Genomic DNA, 17,635 nt, shown 5'->3' on the forward strand with positions numbered 1-17,635 from the left:
TTCATGATTAGCTATTCTCAATGCAAAAGCTGTTGACATATGGTCTATCTCATTATTTTAGGAGTGGAGCACCGCGTAATGGTCGGGCGTCCACATCCAGCATGTTTGGCTTTATGAGGGTGGCTGGATGTGATCTATCAGTTCCGCACATTCAAGTTTCCGCCTGTCGCTACAAGGTCCCAACGGTTGATTTACAAAGGAGCCGGGGCCGAGGCTTAATTAACAGCTAGTTAGCTAACTATGTTAGCTAGTTAGTATCTATATCGATGAGCACGGATGTCTCGGCTCCCGCGCGGCCAATGAGGAGCTCAATATGGGTCTGCAACACCTACCTAATGCATACCAATGCGATAGCTACAGCTAGGTTACCAATAATCGATAGAGTTGATATTGAGCGCTCTATTGTTTCCATCCTCGGAGATGTAGGGCGAGAGGGGAATGTGCCGAGCCGAGGTGCTTCTCCCCGACGCGAGCGGGGTTGGAACTAAGTACAAAGTCGCACAGCAGAAGAAGCAATTCCCATCCCTCGATTCACCGCATTTCACTTCCCCTGAACTCGTTCTACTTCTACTACCACTCACTCTCATCATGCCCTCCAACTACGCTCACCATGTGGGAAACCATGATTATACTCGCGCTACTGTCGTGATTATCGGGGCTGGCGTATCAGGTACGAGATGAACCCCTTGCCTTGCTTGTGACCAGGGAAATGATAAACTCTGTCACTAACAATCTCCCAGGTATATGCATGGCCATTGACCTCCTCCGTCGAACCCCCATCCGGAAGTTCGTCATACTCGAGCAAGGAAGTGCTGTAGGAGGAACCTGGGCCAACAATCTCTACCCAGGCTGTGCCTGCGACGGTCAGAAGCGACCGGCCCAGCATGGTCGCGCGTATAGATAGCTAACAGCCGTGTAGTCTGGAGCGCCCTGTACAGCTATTCATTTGAGCAGCGTCCCGACTGGACGGCAGAGTATCCGGCGCAGGAAGAGTTTCTGGTAATCCTGTCTTGCTTGCAACGCATATCAGTTGCTGACGCACCTGTAGGAATACCTCACGGATGTTGCTCAGAAACATGGCCTCTACCAATACATTCGCTTCAACTCGACCGTACAGGAAGCCCGCTGGGACGACCAGCAACGGCAATGGAAGGTCCAGGTTGCCCTGAATGGCGCCAAGGCTAGCGAATTTCATGAGGAATATGAGCTTACCACAGACTTCCTGGTTTCCGCCGTCGGACAACTCAATGTGCCCAGCTATCCCTCAATCCCGGGTCTGGATGATTTTACCGGCAAGTTGATTCACTCAGCCAGATGGGACTGGACCTACGACTTCTCCGGCAAACGAATTGCGGTTATCGGAAATGGTATTTACTCCATTCTCACTGTAACACTCAGCATCATATACTGACAGCTATGGCAGGAGCCTCGGCCATCCAAATCGTCCCTGAAATAGCCAAAACAGCCTCTCATATAACTATCTACCAACGCAGTCCGAAATGGGTCGTTCCACGCTTCAACAAGCCGGTCGGCGCTTTCCAGCAGTTCCTACTGTCATATGTACCTCCCGTGCGCTGGTGCAAGAGAGTCCTGCAGATGCGTTTCCGAGAATGGTCATACAACGTCCTCGTCACCCCCGGCACGGCCCCGGCCCGCGAAGGTGAGGAAACTGCAAAGAAATGGATGAAAACCCAGTTGCCCGACAAGCCTGAATTGTGGGACACTCTGACCCCCAACTATGCCATTGGATGCAAGCGCATCCTCATTTCCGACGACTTCTATTCAGCGTTAAATTCGAGTCACGTTGACCTCAACACCAAGCCAATCCAGCGTATTTCAGCCACGGGTGTCCAAACGGAGGGTGACGAGCAGGAGTACGATCTCATCGTGTTGGCCACTGGATTCCGTGCTTCGGAATTCCTGCACCCAATCCGGGTGTATGGCGCTGGGGGCCGGTCACTGGAAGATATCTGGAAGGGCGGACCAAAAGCTTACTACGGTATGACTGTTGAGGATGTGCCGAACTTCGGCATGCTCTACGGACCCAACACAAACTTGGGTATGTTAAGCCCCTCACAAATCCTTCAAGAATCCACGCACTGACAAATATAGGCCACAACTCCATCATCCTCATGATCGAAGCCCAATCACGATACATAACCACCCTGATCCGAGCCGTAGCCGATGTGAAGAAAAAGGACCAAACGCTGGTTATTCAACCCCGCCCAGACGTGCTACGCGAATATAACGACCGGGTCCAGAAACAGCTGGCAGAAACCAGTTTCGCCGACCCTAACTGCCAAAGCTGGTACAAGACTGATAAGGGCCTGATCACGAACAACTGGCCACTCAAGGTGGTGGAGTACCAGAAGGAGGTGTCTCAGGTGCGATGGACGGACTTCCTCCTCAAGGGCGACGGGGCTGCGACAGTGGAGAAGAAGAAGGTGACGCACGTTGGTCGGGTTAAGGAGGAGGTGCTGATCAGTAATGTTACTTTGTTTTTGGGGGTGGCTTTGGCGGCTGGAGGAGTTTACTGGCGTGCTACGAGGGGGTGGAAGTGGTAGGCTTTAGGCTGCTGCTTTGTGATACGGATCTATTGTAATTGCTACAATCGAGACAGTGAATTAGCATGCTCGTGTGTCTAAGTAGAGAGACGCCTCCTGTAGACAAAATAAATGTCGATGGGTCTAAAACTTCTGCCTAAGGTTTCTTTATTATCCTATTATACTACTAATTGACCCGGATCATCACATTTCACTGTTCTAATATATAGTCACCTATCCAAACATAATTTTAAACCCCTCAAACCACCTCCCAGAGCGTCTAGAAGCTGGAACCTCCGCAGCAACAATCTCAGCTATCCCAGTCACCAGATCCACCTCCTCACACGGAATCAACCAAGGTCCTCCCCGCCCAGTATACAATCTATGCCCTAGATAGAAGATCACGAATATCGGAATCCCCACATACGAAGTAACAAACGTCGAGGTATCCCACTGCTCCGGAAAAAACACCGTAAACCCATTCAACCACAATAACAAGAAGATCACACAGCCAGCAAAATACGCAGCATATGGTTGAAACATCGACCGATACGGTAACCCCGCAACATCAAGTCCCTGCGCCACCGTGGCCTTCCGAAAGCGAATGTATATAACACATACACACACCCAGCTTACATACGCGCCGCTATTCACGAGGTTGACGAACCAGTTGAATACTGTTGCGGCGGAGGAACTGACGTTCATGTAAGCAAGCAGGGAAAATAGTGAGGTAAACCCCAGAGACATGTACGGGACACCTGATGCTGTACAGCGTTTGAAGATCTTAGGCGCGGTGCCGAGAGTTGCCATGGAATATAGTGTGCGAGTGGCAAGATATAGCCACGAGTTTCCTGCGGACCAGGCTGATAGCAGAATCACGACGTTTATGACCGAGTCGAGACCCTTTATACCTGCGTCTTTGGCTGCGATCGCCCAGGGAGAGGCGCTGGCGTCACTGCTGCCGCCGAGTAGCTGGTTGTTGTTGCTCGGGCAGATCAGACCTATGAGGAAGGCACCGAGGATGTAGAAGATGACTAGTCGGATGAAGAACCGTCGTCCGGCTGTTGGAAGGTTCTGACGGGGGTTTTGCATCTCTCCTGCTGTGATGACTAGGAGCTCTGGTGTGAAGGCAAAAATGTAGACGGAGAAGCGTAGGGTCGCGATGAATGCGACTAGTCGCCCCGAGGCTCCACTGACAATGTATTCATTTGTAGCTCCGGGGCTATGCCAGTAGGCGAACCCTATTGCTTTGTAATTCGGACCACCGCCGCAGGTGATTACCAGGGCCATGATGAAGAGGCCGATAATGCCAATTACTTTGATCGAGGCGAACCAGAACTCGGTCTCTCCGTATACTTTGACCGGGAAGCAGTTCAATCCCACAATGACCACCAGCATGATCGTGATCCATACAGCGATATTCACAGGACTAGGCCAGTAATCAATGACGAGCGCTGCGGCAGTAATCTCCGAAGGGACCGTGATGGCGAAGACGTAGTAGTACATCCAGCCTAAGGCAAACCCCATACTACTCGACACAAATCTATGGCCGAAGTAGGCAACGGATGAGCCACGGACTGGAAGGAAGGAGCTGAACTCGGTTGTCGCAGTCACTATGCAGAACACCAGTAGTGTTAGGAGAGAGTAGCCCAGCAAAAGGAACAGCGGGCCCCCGATGCTCAGAGATTCACCACTGCCGATGAACAGTCCGGTGCCGATGGCGCCGCCAATAGCTATCATTTGGGTGTGGCGCGATTTGAGGCCTCTAACGGTCTCGACTTGGATGATGTTTTTCACTTGGCCTTCTTTCTGTGATGGGATTTGGCATAGTCCATTCTCTAGATCTGTTGAGGGGTCTGCTTTGCTCACGTCTGCTGTCTGGATCGGGGCATTGCGGGTGGAGATCGGGTTTGAATCTGACATTGTGTGCTCGTGCGATAATTTTCCTTGGATAAAGATACTCTAGTTATGATATGTGATTGACTTCCAAAGATTCAAGTCAAAGCTCATAGTGGTTTTAGTGATATAAGTATCAAGTGATCCTATATCTGCCTATCAGCATAATCTGCATTTTAGAAAGCATTATGTACAGCATCTTGCATAAAGTGACTCGGCCCATCCCAGCCAGAGGCCACGCGTGATATGCTGTCAGCATTTACCGAGACGATCCAATGATATTCAAGCTTTCTACAATATCAATGCCAAGGTGATAAGTACAAAAGAGATAAGGGCAAGGGAATTGCAAGCCCGTCCCGGAAGTCAATATCTTGAGGTCAGCCGTTGCGGGGAAAGGTGCCAGATATGACTCGGCTCCCGGGCTCTTGTTAATCCATCGTGGTAAATATTTCCTGCTTGTGTTCAGACTTGCGTTTTAGAGTCGTGGACGCAATAGTGGATTTATTGTTTTTTCTTGTCGGCTTGTTAATTCTTATGCCTTGTATGCGCAGCCGAGCGTTTTGATTTAGACAGTATTAAAAGTTCAATATTTGGATTATCGAGTGTATTATTATCTAATTAAATTTTGATATAATTGCGAGAATATTCCGCATATATTGCTTTCCTTCCTTATCATCCTCCTTTATTATACATTTTCTTATGATTGTGTCCATTCAGTAGAGGGTACAGAAGTGAGACAGACTGAGAATCCCACCTATTGTTGACGCCGACGAGCAATGTAGCAGACTTAGACCAACCTCCGTTGCCTAAGATATTCGTAATCGGGCATTGCCTCGTGAACCCTCTTGAGAATAAAATTAGCCACCTTGTCGCCAAATTCATGCTTCCACCTTTCCGCCTCCGAAGCAATATGGACAACCTCCGGCGCCTTCTCTTTTAACACCCCGGAGGATCCCATCAGAGTTGTTCTCATGGAAGTTTCAGCTTTTTGAAGTATGGAGTCTTGCTCGGAAGCTCCATCTCCTGACGAAGATTTATCCTCAGGACCGACACTCTCCCACTCAAACTTTAAAACTGTGGGGTCGAGTCCCGTTTGCTCGCAGAATTTTACCATAGAGCTCTTATTATGGATAAGGTCAGAGGCATCCAAAATGATTGGATGCGCCTGTCCCTTCCGGCGAACACACCAATCGTAGAGCATCCGTGTCCAGCGTAGAGTTAGAGTAATTTTCAAATAACTCTCCGACAACAGACCCTCGAAGGGATTATCACCCGAAGGATAGAGATCCTTCAGAGCCCGATCAGCCCGGTACATCGATGGGAAAACTAAGGCAGGATGTCGGATGAGAAATGCCAGTTGCCATGTAGCCAGGTACCCGTCTGGGAGGACAGTTTCATTCAATGGAGGAAGTCCTTTCGACCGGCCATACTTGCTATCCACACGAACCCGGAAGAATGAGTGGTAATCGGGCGCCATTAAAGCGGCCAAGGCATCTCCATTGGTGGTGTCGGCATCATGCAGCATCCTAGAAATGGCGGCCGGGTTCATCAGCCAAGATATATGCTCTTTGACGAAGAAAACTTTCCCTTCATCACGGGCTAAGGCGGAGGATCCTTCCAGGGTCTCCAGACACTGTTGGAGGACCCCCTGAACCTCCAGGGCTTGTTTCAGTGTCCATTGTGAGATGGGCTTGCTGAGGAGGTCATCTTTGATCAATCTAAGATATGTCGGTGTGAAACAATACCCGCCTTATCGTTGGTGATGGCACCTGGCTGATCGCTAATAGAGAGTATCTTCAATAATAGATTGGACGCGGTCCGAGGCATGCTTAACAGCAGCACGCGGCGAGGAGGGCTCTGGGTACTATCCATGCTGGGGGTTTGAATCATGAAGACTGCGTGGTAGGTAGGGGGATCAGAAAGCAATCGATGGAAACTTTCGAGAAGGTAAAACGGAAGTGAAATCAAATTCGAAGTACCCTTGATGTCTCTGTGGAATAGACAGAATTGATTGTGAGACAAAGAATGTAGGGGTCGTGAAAGCGGAGTTCCCGCCGCAGAGCCTACTGGCTGGTGACCATCAAGCTGGTAAGGGTATTCCTATATTTGAGGGCCCTCTCCGCGGACTGAACTAGACTGATCATTCCTCACACTCCCGAGGACAGTGAAGACAATGTTGGCGCACTAACCACTAGACCAAAAGCAATATACCGCTTTTGGCCAGCTAGGCGATAGAGAGATACATGTTCCAACAGTTAATCAACTTGCGAGACCAGAGATAAACTGGGGTGAAGTCAGTGCACATCGGGAACTATACAGTTGAAATGCATAAAGGTTGGCCATGGCGCGAGAACTTTGCATTGTTCGGGTGATGTTAGAGATAGGTTTGACTACAAGTGAGGAGCGAGTCTTGAGATTTGAGAGAGGAACAAACGGAAATGGTATTGCGGAAATCCCTCTAAAGTGGGTCACACCATCGAAGAATGTCTAAAAATAGCCATTATGTGATGACATTTCCGGCGCTTATCGTTTGTTGGTCAGATTGATTGACTGATATATCGAAACTTACGCAGATAACAATGCACCAGCATACAGCCAGCTGTAATACTCCTATGATTAATAGCCAAGTTGACATATGGGTTGGGTATCCCTATCTTGGCGGTGCGGCTGCCATAAGAATGTGAAGCAAGGGAACGTGAAACTATCTACATATATGGTATAATGATTATAACATACGCCAAGCTGAGATTTTGCTCACATTTCTTTCTAGGGGCGCATACCTAAGCCGCGATATGTCTACTCCAGCCGAGATAACCTGCAAAGACCACGCACATATGAAAGCTAATTATGGAGTACTTCATAATATTCAGGTATTTGATTCTAGTATGGTACAGCGGAGACGGACTGATTTAGGCTGGTCACACTCCAGTATTACCCCTTCTGCCGTTCCATGTCAGTTCCCAACTATCCGCTTTCCATGCAAAGTGGCAGAACCCCTTGAAGATCCTCGATTCCCGTTATTGCAGACTAACTATGCAGCAAAGCAGCATTAGGTATCCTCATACTTGCCACGGCATTCTCTTTCCATGAGGTTCAAAGCTTCGGAGACGTCACAGGTGGCTCTTAGGCTGGGAGCAGCATCCGGAAGAATTCTGGCTGGCGGGCTTCTCTGTAAGCTCCACACTCTTGTTGAATGCCTGTGTGGACGGAGGGACATCGTTCGCTGGGTTGAAAAGGCAGAAATTATAAGGGCTCAGCCGAACCTGTGCCATTTCGGCCGGCATAACTGGGAAGTCCTCTACACGCGGGTTATGAGTGAAGCCGTAAGTATGCCAGATGACAATATCATCGTTTCGGACCGAGTCTCGAGCTTCGCTAATCCATGATTTGATACCAGTACCACCAAGGGATTGATTCGTGTAGTCACCCGCTGGGAACAGCTGACGGTCCTTGTACTTCGTGACCCAGATCGGGCTCTCACAGAATTCCGACCGGCGCGAATGCCAGGAGCCAGGGCGAGCAAGCAGCATCTACAAGCGTTAGTGTTGTCCAAAATTGAAAAGTCTGACCGACTTACTTGAGAGCGATGAGGCACGAGTTTGTACCCAATTGGAGTCAACGACACGGGGTTTTGGACATTCTCGTTCAAAATTTTGAAGACTCTTCCCTTCGAGATGTCGTCCTCCACAGTTCCTGCCCGATCAAGTATCTGCTGTTGGGTTATAAAACCGGTACCAAGGGGGTTCAGATCCTCGTCCCAGGGAAGGGGAACAGTGTCGGTAGACGCAAAACTATTCTTGTGGCCGCCCACGGCTGGATCGATACGCAGGTTGAAGAGATGCTGATGATACGGGGCCATCACTCCGTCCGCAACACGGGTGCCCCAGGCTACCTTGGCATCTTTGTCGATTGGCTGGGTAGAGAGAATACCCGTAGCACGGGTTTCGAAGGCGAGTTCTCCCGACTGATCGAAGTACCACATGAAAATATATTCATAGTTGGCCACGGTGATGATCGTTTGCAAGACAAGCTGCCGCTTTCTCACTACCGTTGCCTTTCCAGTTCGGTGGTTGGTATGCTTCCACTGGATGCCGTTATCAATCTCATGGATGCAAATAGCATTCGGCCTAGGCGCAGGGCTTCCATCTTTGGCGACAACACATCCGTCAAGGTATTTGATGAGGCCGAGGCAGTCACAGCCCACTGTTATGAGTAATATAGTCAGACATATATTGCAAGCCTGGACAAAGGGGAAAGAGCGTACATTGAAGGTTGTTTGCAGTCACACCTGCACCGACGTTTCCCAGGTCAAATGCACCCTTTCGATAAACCGGGTTACGGGGATCGCCGTATGGCACAAACATTTCCGAAAGTGAGAGGCGATAGAAGGCGCTCTTTCCATCGAAAGACACATCATGAAGGGTCATTCCTGATCAGTATTAGTATCTTGGTTATTCCTCCAAAGTTTGGGGTACAGCTCACCTTCACGCCAATTGAACCCAACGCGGAAGCGCCATTTCTCCCATTCGATCAAGTACCCATTGACTGTATAGGACGCCCCTTCTGGCTGAATTACTTGGTAGGGCTTTAGGGTAGTCCGAGGAGGGTTTTTCTGCAAGCGATGATCATATTCTGGCTCGACGGGGTTGGTCCGACGATGAGGCACAGCCGAACCAATAGCAGTGGCGGTTTGGTCCGATCCCAAAGGCAGACGAATAATTTTTATCACTTCCATCTTGCAGAGATCTACAATGACCATGAAATCCAGAGGGAAGCTATAATGACTGGAATCGGGGTCATTATTCTTGGGATTTCGCATGTACATGAAGACCTGAGAATGAACCTGTCAGCTAATTGTGCACGAGGCGGCGGTTCAGCAACGCAGTACCTGGGTGCGACGAGTCTGTGTATCTTCACCATCTACGCCGTAATCCCAAGGATCGAGGACGACGGTGGTGTCATCAATTTGAAGTCTCTTAATCTCCGCCTGGACACGAGGATCCTTCATGACAACCTGCGCCGCTTCGTTCATCTCCACCCGGTCGACCGGTCCATGAAAGTCGCGTGGAAGCTCTTTATGATGGACAAGACTCTGTCTGGAGAGGTCCACGATGCCTTCGAACAGACGAGGGGTGTACTCAATGTACCAAATGAGGAAGATCTGACGGGGGATGAAGGGAAGGGGCCGACCATGGTGCTCTGCGTCCAGGAAGTCAACAAGAGCAGCTTTAGGTGGCTCTTCCAGTCCAGCTGCTTTGAAGTGGAGTGAGATCCCATTGTATTTGGCTTTCACTAAATCAGTCGCCTGCCGGATTTCGTCCGGGCTGGCTGGATCCAAAGGGTGGCACGACATCGTGAAGAGAGGTGATTAGGTGACAACTTGATAGGTGAGAAGATGAAAGATGCAAAGATGAAGTTGGTCAGTGTTAACGCCTCCAGCGAGAAATATATATCGCATCGTGGGGCCGAGTCAGCGAGCAGAACAGAGTCACTGAACACCGGCCGAGTTGAACGTCGAGTATGCATGTTTCCACACGGTGGGCTGGGCTGAGTGCAGATGTCCGGACCTTAAGGCAGTGACAGACTGTCATTAACTCTCCCATGCCCCCAATCTTCCACGATCACCGCACATGATAGAGCGTGATGTGCAGTATGCTCTACATAACTCCGCGACAAAGCGGAGTCGGAATGTCCGATTGCGATCGTGTTCGCCAGCTGCTGCCAGCATGCGCATCCGCGGGAATTCCTTCTCCTTAAGGTACGAAGCCCCTGCAAGTGTATCTCACCGGGTATTTGATTGGTGTATCGGCCAGTCTCATCCAATTACCCACGCTATGCGACGATAGAGGCAAGGTGGCAACCGCATCAGATAAGAGAATATTGGCAACATCGGAAGGAGGAGGATGCGGGGAAAAGTTTGGGGCCGAGTCACCACTTATCCGCATCTTCATCCCGTATCCCAGCGTTTCTGGACGCCGTTCCTACCATCACCATGCCACGTCGCGTATGGTCAACCGAAGAAGACGAAAAGCTCATAGCCCTTGTTGAGCAGTTGGGAGATAAGCGTGGCAGAGACAGTAAATGGACTGAGATCTCCAAGAACCTCCCAGGGCGGACAAACAAGGTCCATCCTTCCGGAGACAGTTTGCGGGTTGAATACTGACGACAACACCAGGATTGTCGAAAGCGTTGGTTCCATTCCCTAGACCCAAAACTGCGCAAAGGTCGCTGGACCAAAGAGGAAGACGAGATTCTCCTCGCCGCTCATCGGCGACTGGGACCTGCTTGGAAGGAAATCGGTACGCTGTTGCATTGATTCGTCTTCTTTTGAATGCAATTTGCTGAGTAATATCTGAGCAGCACTTCTCATCAAGGGCCGAAAGGATGATCAATGTGCGAAGCGATATACCGATATTCTAGACCCCTCTGTGAAAAACCGCCTCAGAAGTTGGTCGCCAGAGGAAGACCACTATTTGACGACAAAGGTAAAGGAACTGGGGCATAGATGGGCTACGATATCATCGGGACTACCGGGTCGTCCTCCTTTGACTTGTCGAAATCGGTGGAGAAGACTATGCAAAGAAATCACAACCATGCCAACTCAACCCAGCCAAGGCCAGGACGATTCCACGGAATTATCACCATCCTCCGGCTCTGGCTCAATTTATCCAGGCTCTAGCAGTGGAAACGCTAGTTCCATGGACAACGGCTCGCAGGAAGATGGCGAAAGCCCCGATGTTCATCTGGATGCGATGGATATGGCCACCGGATTGTCGGAAAACATATTATTATCCTCACCATTCGACCTGAACGATGCAGCTATTCTTTCCATGCGTTACCCAGATGAAGGCTATATGTCACTTCAATATGACTCGGGAATGTTCTCGTATCCTCTCGTGCAGAACCAAACCCCTGAGAGCAACCACACAAGAACACACACCGGGCATCTATCATCGAACGAGAACGCCGAGATGAATACAATACCAAGAGATTCCCCCTCGATCTCGAGCCCTGAGGGTCGGGCTGGAGACCGCGACCGGCTTATGTCAAACAACTCCGATATCAGGGGTCAAGAAACATCGCCTACCAATGGCCTTCACACCTTCAATGCGGACAATATTCGGCTCGCCTTAGACTCATTTACACAAAGCGCGGAGCCCGATCAGAATGCCATAGAGGAAGCAGCCGTTCAACAAGTGCTTACGTCTGCTCAGTGGACCTCTTCAAACTCAAGGGATGCCTTATCACGGTCATATCCTACCCAAGCGCAAGAGGTTCATCACCACCACCATTTCCATCATCATTTCCATCATCACCATTACCACCACCAATCTCATGGAACATAGTAGCTACCATCATAATATAATGCATAAACATAACATAAAATACCTTTTCGACTACAAGGTTCCCTGGCCTGTGTGTATCTGCCAAAGAAACATTGGAAAACTGCTCAGCATATCAATTAGCCATAACATACAACAGATGATCCTTTAATGCGATGTACCCGTTATTTCTGCGAGCTCTCTGGAACATAATCTTCCGCCCATGTACTGTCGGTCTCGTTAGTTGTTGTTCGGAACTGCGATAAGCGGTATTCCTTTGCCGACTGGGCCGAGTCAACAGCATCCCCACTTCGAACTGATATGACTCGGCCCAGTCTTGATTGGTCACACCCCTCTTTTACAGCTGTCGATGCATTGCATGTCCTCAATTGTTGTGGCTACGGAACTCAGCATCGTACTATGTAGGACTTCTTTATTTCACACTCACACTACCTTCACGCCAGATTGAATGACCAAAATTCCCTCCGACTCCCACCTACTCCTATTAACCCGGATCTCTCGTCATGGCAAAACACATGATGTATAGTCCGCTTGGACTTGCTCAAGCGAGTACAAAAAATAAAAGAAAAAGGACTTGACCATGGACACGAATCATTGCTCATATTTGAAGAGCGCCTATTACGCTCTAATACCCCAATGCCCTATTGACATGATTAACTAATGGCTTGCCCTGTGTCCGTCTCTCCAAATTATACGCAAAAATCTTCAACACGCGCTCATAATAATGATTCGAGTTGCCACTACAATGAGGCGTGATAATGACGTTCTTATACCCCCAGAGCTTATGATCAGCGGGTAACGGCTCTGGATCCGTCACATCCAAAGCAGCACCCCTGATTTTGCCTTCATCCAGTGCAACCATCAAGTCCTCCGTATTGACACAGGGTCCCCGTCCAACATTACTAACATAGGCCTTCTTCTTGCTAAGGATGTCAAACTGCTCACGCGAAATCATTCCCCGGGTTTGATATGTGAGCGGCAGTGTGATGACCAGTAGATCGAGATCCGACGCAAGAAATTCATTCAGTTGCTCTTTTCCTGCAAACCATGCCGATGGAAATTCGCCTTCGGGGTCGCCCAGTCCCGGTTCAGTATAGTCTTCGGATCTGCGAGACTCAGGGGTGTCCCGGCTGTGCAAGGTATACGCGTAGACATCCATGCCGAATGCTTTGGCGACTCGGGCACATTGTCGGCCAATGGAGCCGTATCCTAGAATTCCACTTCAAGGTTGTGTCAGCACTGTTATGAAGCAGTAGGGCGAAGGATGGTGTTACACTCACATTCTGAGGCCGACCGCATCCTCTGTATCCTCATCAGTAGGTGGATCTACCCACTTGCAGGCCCTTTGGTTCTCGAGATACTCCGGAACTTCCAATAATTAGTGTCTACAATTATTGTGAAAAAGTTGTCTTTCGGCCTTACTATGATGCTGAAACGCCAGGAACGTTGAGAAAACCCACTCCGCTATTTGGGGCCTTAAAGACTGATCAGTTGTCGTGACTCCTTACAGCTACTAGGTTTAGTACTCACGGATGATTGCCATTAGACGTGCAGAATGGAATATCTGTGTCTTCAAAAAGTGGCATGCCCAGTAACTGATTGCATCCGGCACTCAACAGCTGAACATACTGAAGCTTCGGCACCCATTCCTTCGGAGGAAATACTTGCCAGGTGAAGAGTATGGTAGCCTCTGCCCATGTTTCCTTCGGGATGGGTGGTAGTTCTTTCGCGTACATCTCCACATGATGATACTCCACTCGCATTCCCGGATTAGCCTGTCGCACTCTCTGGAGCCATTGGTCCGGAGGCGCAAAGGGCTGGATGAAGAGTAGAAGGTCTGAATATGTCATTGTTTGAAGGGACCGATGTGGATATCACGCTCTATGAGTGCGGGTCAACCTCTACTTAAGATTCCGGTAATGACTCGGCTCTGTAGAGACCGAGTCAAGGGCCCGAAGCCGTGTCAAGATGCCATCAGGACCGAGTCAAGAGATCTTATCAGTTGCGATGGCGAACCACTATCAATTAGAGAATTAGGTGCATATAAACACGGGTCGATGGACCACTGTAACTGTTCAACGATCATACCAATTAAGTTACGCGCACGAAGTTATGGCAAATCGAGGAAAAAGCCTAGACTCGGAGATCTTCTCCATTGCCGACTTGCAGGCCAAGGCATCGGAGAAACTCCCAAGAGTATTCAAGGGTAGCTAGCTCTACTAGATCTGTGTATTGCGGCATCCGCTGACCACTTAGCAGAATTCTTCAATGAAGGCGCAATGGATCTCATCACGTACGTGGGATAATATCCATATCATATCATATCTTGATAACACAATCATAGCGTGAAAGACAACGAAGATGCCTTCAACCGGTATAAGATCCGCCCACGCGTTCTTCGCGATGTCTCTAACCTGGACACCTCGACAACGATCTGCAATACCAAAGTTTCTTTCCCATTTGGATTTGCTCCCGCTGCCACCCACAAGATCGCCCATCCGGACGGCGAGATCGGAACTTCCAAGGTTGCTGCTGAGGCGAATATATGCATGGCGTTGTCTTCACATGCAACCTGCTCGTTAGAGGACGTCATAGCAGAGGGGTCGGGAAACCCATACATGATACAATTCATCATATTGAAGGATCGGAATATTACGAGGCAGTTACTTGAGCGCGCAGAGAGTGAGACCCATCCCTTTGTCTCCTTGATCATTGCGGGTGCTAAGTCTTCTTATGTCACAGAATCTGGGTATAAGGCAGTCATGCTAACAGTGGATGCGCCAATGCTCGGAAGGCGTCTGAACGAGTACAGAAACTCTTTCGGAATTCCAAACGGCATGGGATATCCCAATCTTGCCCCTGGCTCTGATATGAGTAACTTGACCGAGACGGGTGAGGGGCTAGCATATGGTGAGTTACGGATGTTCGAAATCTTCCTTCAAACCCCTAATGATATATTCTTAGAGGATGGTATTGAGTGGGCCGAGGCCATTGCGTGGATTAGAAGTGTAACTAAGCTCGAAATTTGGGTGAAAGGAAGTAAGTTTTGATTTTGCTTCGTACTCTGTGGAGAGGCTTACATTATCTATTAGTCTATACTGCTGAAGATGTCGCACTGGCCATCCAGCATGGAGTCAACGGTGTTGTGATTTCCAACCACGGCGGTAGACAATTAGATGGAGTACCAGCCACTCTTGATGCACTACGCGAATGTGCACCTGTCGCAAAGGGCAAAATAGCCATCGCCATTGATGGCGGTATCCGCCGCGGAACAGACATTTTCAAGGCTTTGGCCCTAGGAGCGGACTATTGCTTTGCAGGGAGGATACCTATCTGGGGATTAGCGGTTAGTTTAATATCGTCCTTCCATGACCCTTTCCTGACTTTGAACCTTTTAGTACAATGGAACAAAGGGCGTGGAACTTGCTGTCAAGCTATTGCAAGAAGAATTTAAATTGGCCATGTGCCTTGCTGGGTAAGAGACTTGACTCGCCTTTTTCGTTAAATTTCAACACGCGAGGGAATAGTTCTAACTAGAATCTAGATGCAAAACCATCAAAGATATCAATAAGAGTCATCTGTCTATCCTCGAGACGAACGGTGTGCTTTCGAAGCTATAAGATTCATGGCTTACTATTCTGACGCCCATAGTCAGTATTCAATTGATATATGCGGTGTGAAACGTGTATATTTGCGTAGCGATCCACATGACATGTGAGATTACTAGGATACGAAGAGTGTGGACCCTTGCTGCTGGTTCAATTTCCTATGGATATTGCATTAACCTGGTTTTTCTTGGAGCATCTTGATACCTATGTGTATTTGCAGTTGAACGTAAAATAGTACGCAAACTCAGTACCCTATATCTCTATAAAAAAAAGTAGCTTCCGGCTAGAATAGAGAAGAGCCATAGGCAAATGGACTCATTACATGCACACTCACCTTTAACACAAAATATCTCACATAATATGTAAGTATTCACACCTGGGTTGACTCGAATGCTCTATCCTTCCGGGGGTGCTTTCTGCGAGTCAACATGCAATTTCTCTCACTGTAGTTAGTGAGATTTTAGGGCCTTAGATAGCTACATTGGGTGCACTGATTGTCAGCATGTGACATTCATATTCTGAGTGATGTCATGATCGACGAGGTTTCGAAGGTCTCCCCGCGATGATTGAGTTGGCAAATCCCTCGGGGCGCAAGGATCTTCGCTGGGCTGGACTGCGATGCCCGGCTGATAGAATCATATTACTAAGGGTGAGTGTATTTCGTTGTACTTTGAACGAGATATTTACTAGTTTACAATCCGAAGAATCTACTGTTTGCTTCATAGTAGTAGCTGTAGCGAAGTTACAAGTCTTTGTCATGTGCCGAAAGTGGTGGGATGGTGGGTGGGATATATATTTGGATGACTGAGGGCAACACTGCCACATCCTCTCAGTCATCCCACATCCTTCTTGATCAAACCCGAGCTGGTCGGTCAATAATAAGGAAAAAAGCACGATGGAGGATGGGACTAAGCTCGCAGCGCCTGATAGGTACAACAATGTGCTCATTACTCTTGGCAATGCAGGGTCTACAAGGCAAGGCTGAGTGCCGCGGAGAACGAGGTCAAACGTGAAAAGGCTCCTGGCAGTACCTCTGCGACATATTTTAGCAGCGTAACATGTCATATAATAAAGTTGAATCTTTGAAAGAGCATTAGGTAACACCCAGGCAATGAGAAACGCCAACAAAAGCGTTAGGCAACACAAACGGTGACACGTTTTCTGCCTGCGATACAAGATGAAACCAACATGACTAATTCTGTCAACGGCGCTTTGACGCATCCAAGCCAAGACCATGCAGGGCTTTGAGGGGTCAATGATTATCTTACTCAGGGTGTTTGTTGGTAGTGAGCTGCACACTCATTTTCGGCTTTTGAGAGTTGATGGCGGTGATGTCCGGATCCATGCCATGTATCCGCCGTGATCCACCACGTCTATTAATAATGACAGAGAGAGACAACAAGAGAGACAAAGAGTCGGGAATAAGAGAGGAATCCGGTGGGACTGCCGTGTGCCAAGGACATTGTTCCTCTTTTTTCCTCCCCGATAGGTTTGACAACCCGGAGGTGCTTCCCACATCAGCATCAGGTCTCGTGCAGGTGAGTTGCTTGAGGAGAAGAATCCCGATGGATGAGCGGGGAAGCGAGGCTGCAGCTGGTCCCATGCATCCATGCAAATGAGCGGATTCTAACATCATATGAAGGAATCCACACGTGCTACATGCTGCTTGCTGCTTGCTGCAGTTTAGAATTGAACCTAACAGTTACACACAAACCATAACGGCACGTCAATACATGATGTAACGTGGGAGACTGTTCACTGGCCAAAAGAGGAGAGAGGAAATGGCAATTGGGCAGAAGGGGGCTATGTAAGACAGGTTGAAGTGAGACAACGGGAAGAGGCAGAGGGAAATTTTGTGAATAACAACAATCAAAAGAGAATAAATGAACGGACAAGAGATTTCTCTGGAAGCCTTGGCAGTGGAGCATACACGGGCGGTCTGTTTACTGATTGGTGAGAGCGGATGTAACCCCCCGCTCGGGGGCCCAAAAAGGAATGTGGTCACGCCCGGAGGGACCAAACTAAACTCCTCTGGGGCATCAGGCCTCCCGTTTGGGATGAAAATAACAGATGCATCTTTTGATTCCAACTGAAAGGGAAGGTCCTCACCACGTGTTCTTGGGGGCGGAAGACAAGCCTGCGGATCGTTGGTGATAGTGGCAACTAGACCGAGAGAGCTGCTTGCTTGTATCTATCGATCGGTGGGGGACAAAAATTATTCTCAAACATGAAATCAATCTAGTGG

At 48.9% G+C, this 17,635-nt stretch overlaps 8 protein-coding genes across 8 annotated transcripts; 3 read left to right on the plus strand and 5 right to left on the minus strand.

Annotated features, from left to right (window-relative positions):
- Positions 1 to 588: 588 nt before the first annotated feature.
- AKAW2_30125S (flavin-containing monooxygenase) lies at positions 589 to 2,564 on the plus strand (the record flags this gene model as incomplete). Its single annotated transcript, XM_041686604.1, has 6 exons — positions 589 to 670; positions 741 to 863; positions 920 to 999; positions 1,049 to 1,367; positions 1,424 to 2,059; positions 2,113 to 2,564. 6 exons carry the CDS (start codon positions 589 to 591, stop codon positions 2,562 to 2,564), a joined length of 1,692 nt encoding a protein of 563 aa, XP_041540572.1.
- A 213-nt stretch (positions 2,565 to 2,777) lies between these two features.
- On the minus strand, positions 2,778 to 4,466 carry AKAW2_30126A (uncharacterized protein; the record flags this gene model as incomplete). The annotated part of the gene is made up of 1 exon (XM_041686605.1): positions 2,778 to 4,466. The coding sequence occupies one exon, from the start codon at positions 4,464 to 4,466 to the stop codon at positions 2,778 to 2,780; it is 1,689 nt and encodes a 562-aa protein (XP_041540573.1).
- Positions 4,467 to 5,226: 760 nt separating this feature from the next.
- AKAW2_30127A (uncharacterized protein) lies at positions 5,227 to 5,988 on the minus strand (the record flags this gene model as incomplete). Its single annotated transcript, XM_041686606.1, has 1 exon — positions 5,227 to 5,988. One exon carries the CDS (start codon positions 5,986 to 5,988, stop codon positions 5,227 to 5,229), a length of 762 nt encoding a protein of 253 aa, XP_041540574.1.
- Positions 5,989 to 7,549: 1,561 nt separating this feature from the next.
- AKAW2_30128A (uncharacterized protein) lies at positions 7,550 to 9,264 on the minus strand (the record flags this gene model as incomplete). The annotated part of the gene is made up of 4 exons (XM_041686607.1): positions 7,550 to 7,969; positions 8,017 to 8,642; positions 8,704 to 8,868; positions 8,922 to 9,264. 4 exons carry the CDS (start codon positions 9,262 to 9,264, stop codon positions 7,550 to 7,552), a joined length of 1,554 nt encoding a protein of 517 aa, XP_041540575.1.
- Positions 9,265 to 10,431: 1,167 nt separating this feature from the next.
- AKAW2_30129S (uncharacterized protein) lies at positions 10,432 to 11,785 on the plus strand (the record flags this gene model as incomplete). The annotated part of the gene is made up of 3 exons (XM_041686608.1): positions 10,432 to 10,563; positions 10,615 to 10,738; positions 10,800 to 11,785. 3 exons carry the CDS (start codon positions 10,432 to 10,434, stop codon positions 11,783 to 11,785), a joined length of 1,242 nt encoding a protein of 413 aa, XP_041540576.1.
- Positions 11,786 to 12,407: 622 nt separating this feature from the next.
- AKAW2_30130A (D-isomer specific 2-hydroxyacid dehydrogenase family protein) lies at positions 12,408 to 13,632 on the minus strand (the record flags this gene model as incomplete). The annotated part of the gene is made up of 4 exons (XM_041686609.1): positions 12,408 to 13,002; positions 13,063 to 13,150; positions 13,205 to 13,257; positions 13,313 to 13,632. The coding sequence occupies 4 exons, from the start codon at positions 13,630 to 13,632 to the stop codon at positions 12,408 to 12,410; spliced, it is 1,056 nt and encodes a 351-aa protein (XP_041540577.1).
- A 283-nt stretch (positions 13,633 to 13,915) lies between these two features.
- On the minus strand, positions 13,916 to 14,417 carry AKAW2_30131A (uncharacterized protein; the record flags this gene model as incomplete). The annotated part of the gene is made up of 3 exons (XM_041686610.1): positions 13,916 to 14,026; positions 14,080 to 14,341; positions 14,401 to 14,417. 3 exons carry the CDS (start codon positions 14,415 to 14,417, stop codon positions 13,916 to 13,918), a joined length of 390 nt encoding a protein of 129 aa, XP_041540578.1.
- A 148-nt stretch (positions 14,418 to 14,565) lies between these two features.
- Positions 14,566 to 15,236, plus strand: AKAW2_30132S (alpha-hydroxy acid oxidase; the record flags this gene model as incomplete). Its single annotated transcript, XM_041686611.1, has 3 exons — positions 14,566 to 14,692; positions 14,747 to 14,821; positions 14,875 to 15,236. The coding sequence occupies 3 exons, from the start codon at positions 14,566 to 14,568 to the stop codon at positions 15,234 to 15,236; spliced, it is 564 nt and encodes a 187-aa protein (XP_041540579.1).
- Positions 15,237 to 17,635: the final 2,399 nt, after the last annotated feature.

This window comes from Aspergillus luchuensis, chromosome 3, assembly GCF_016861625.1.
Source record: "Aspergillus luchuensis IFO 4308 DNA, chromosome 3, nearly complete sequence".
Classification (NCBI taxonomy): Eukaryota; Fungi; Ascomycota; class Eurotiomycetes; order Eurotiales; family Aspergillaceae; genus Aspergillus; species Aspergillus luchuensis.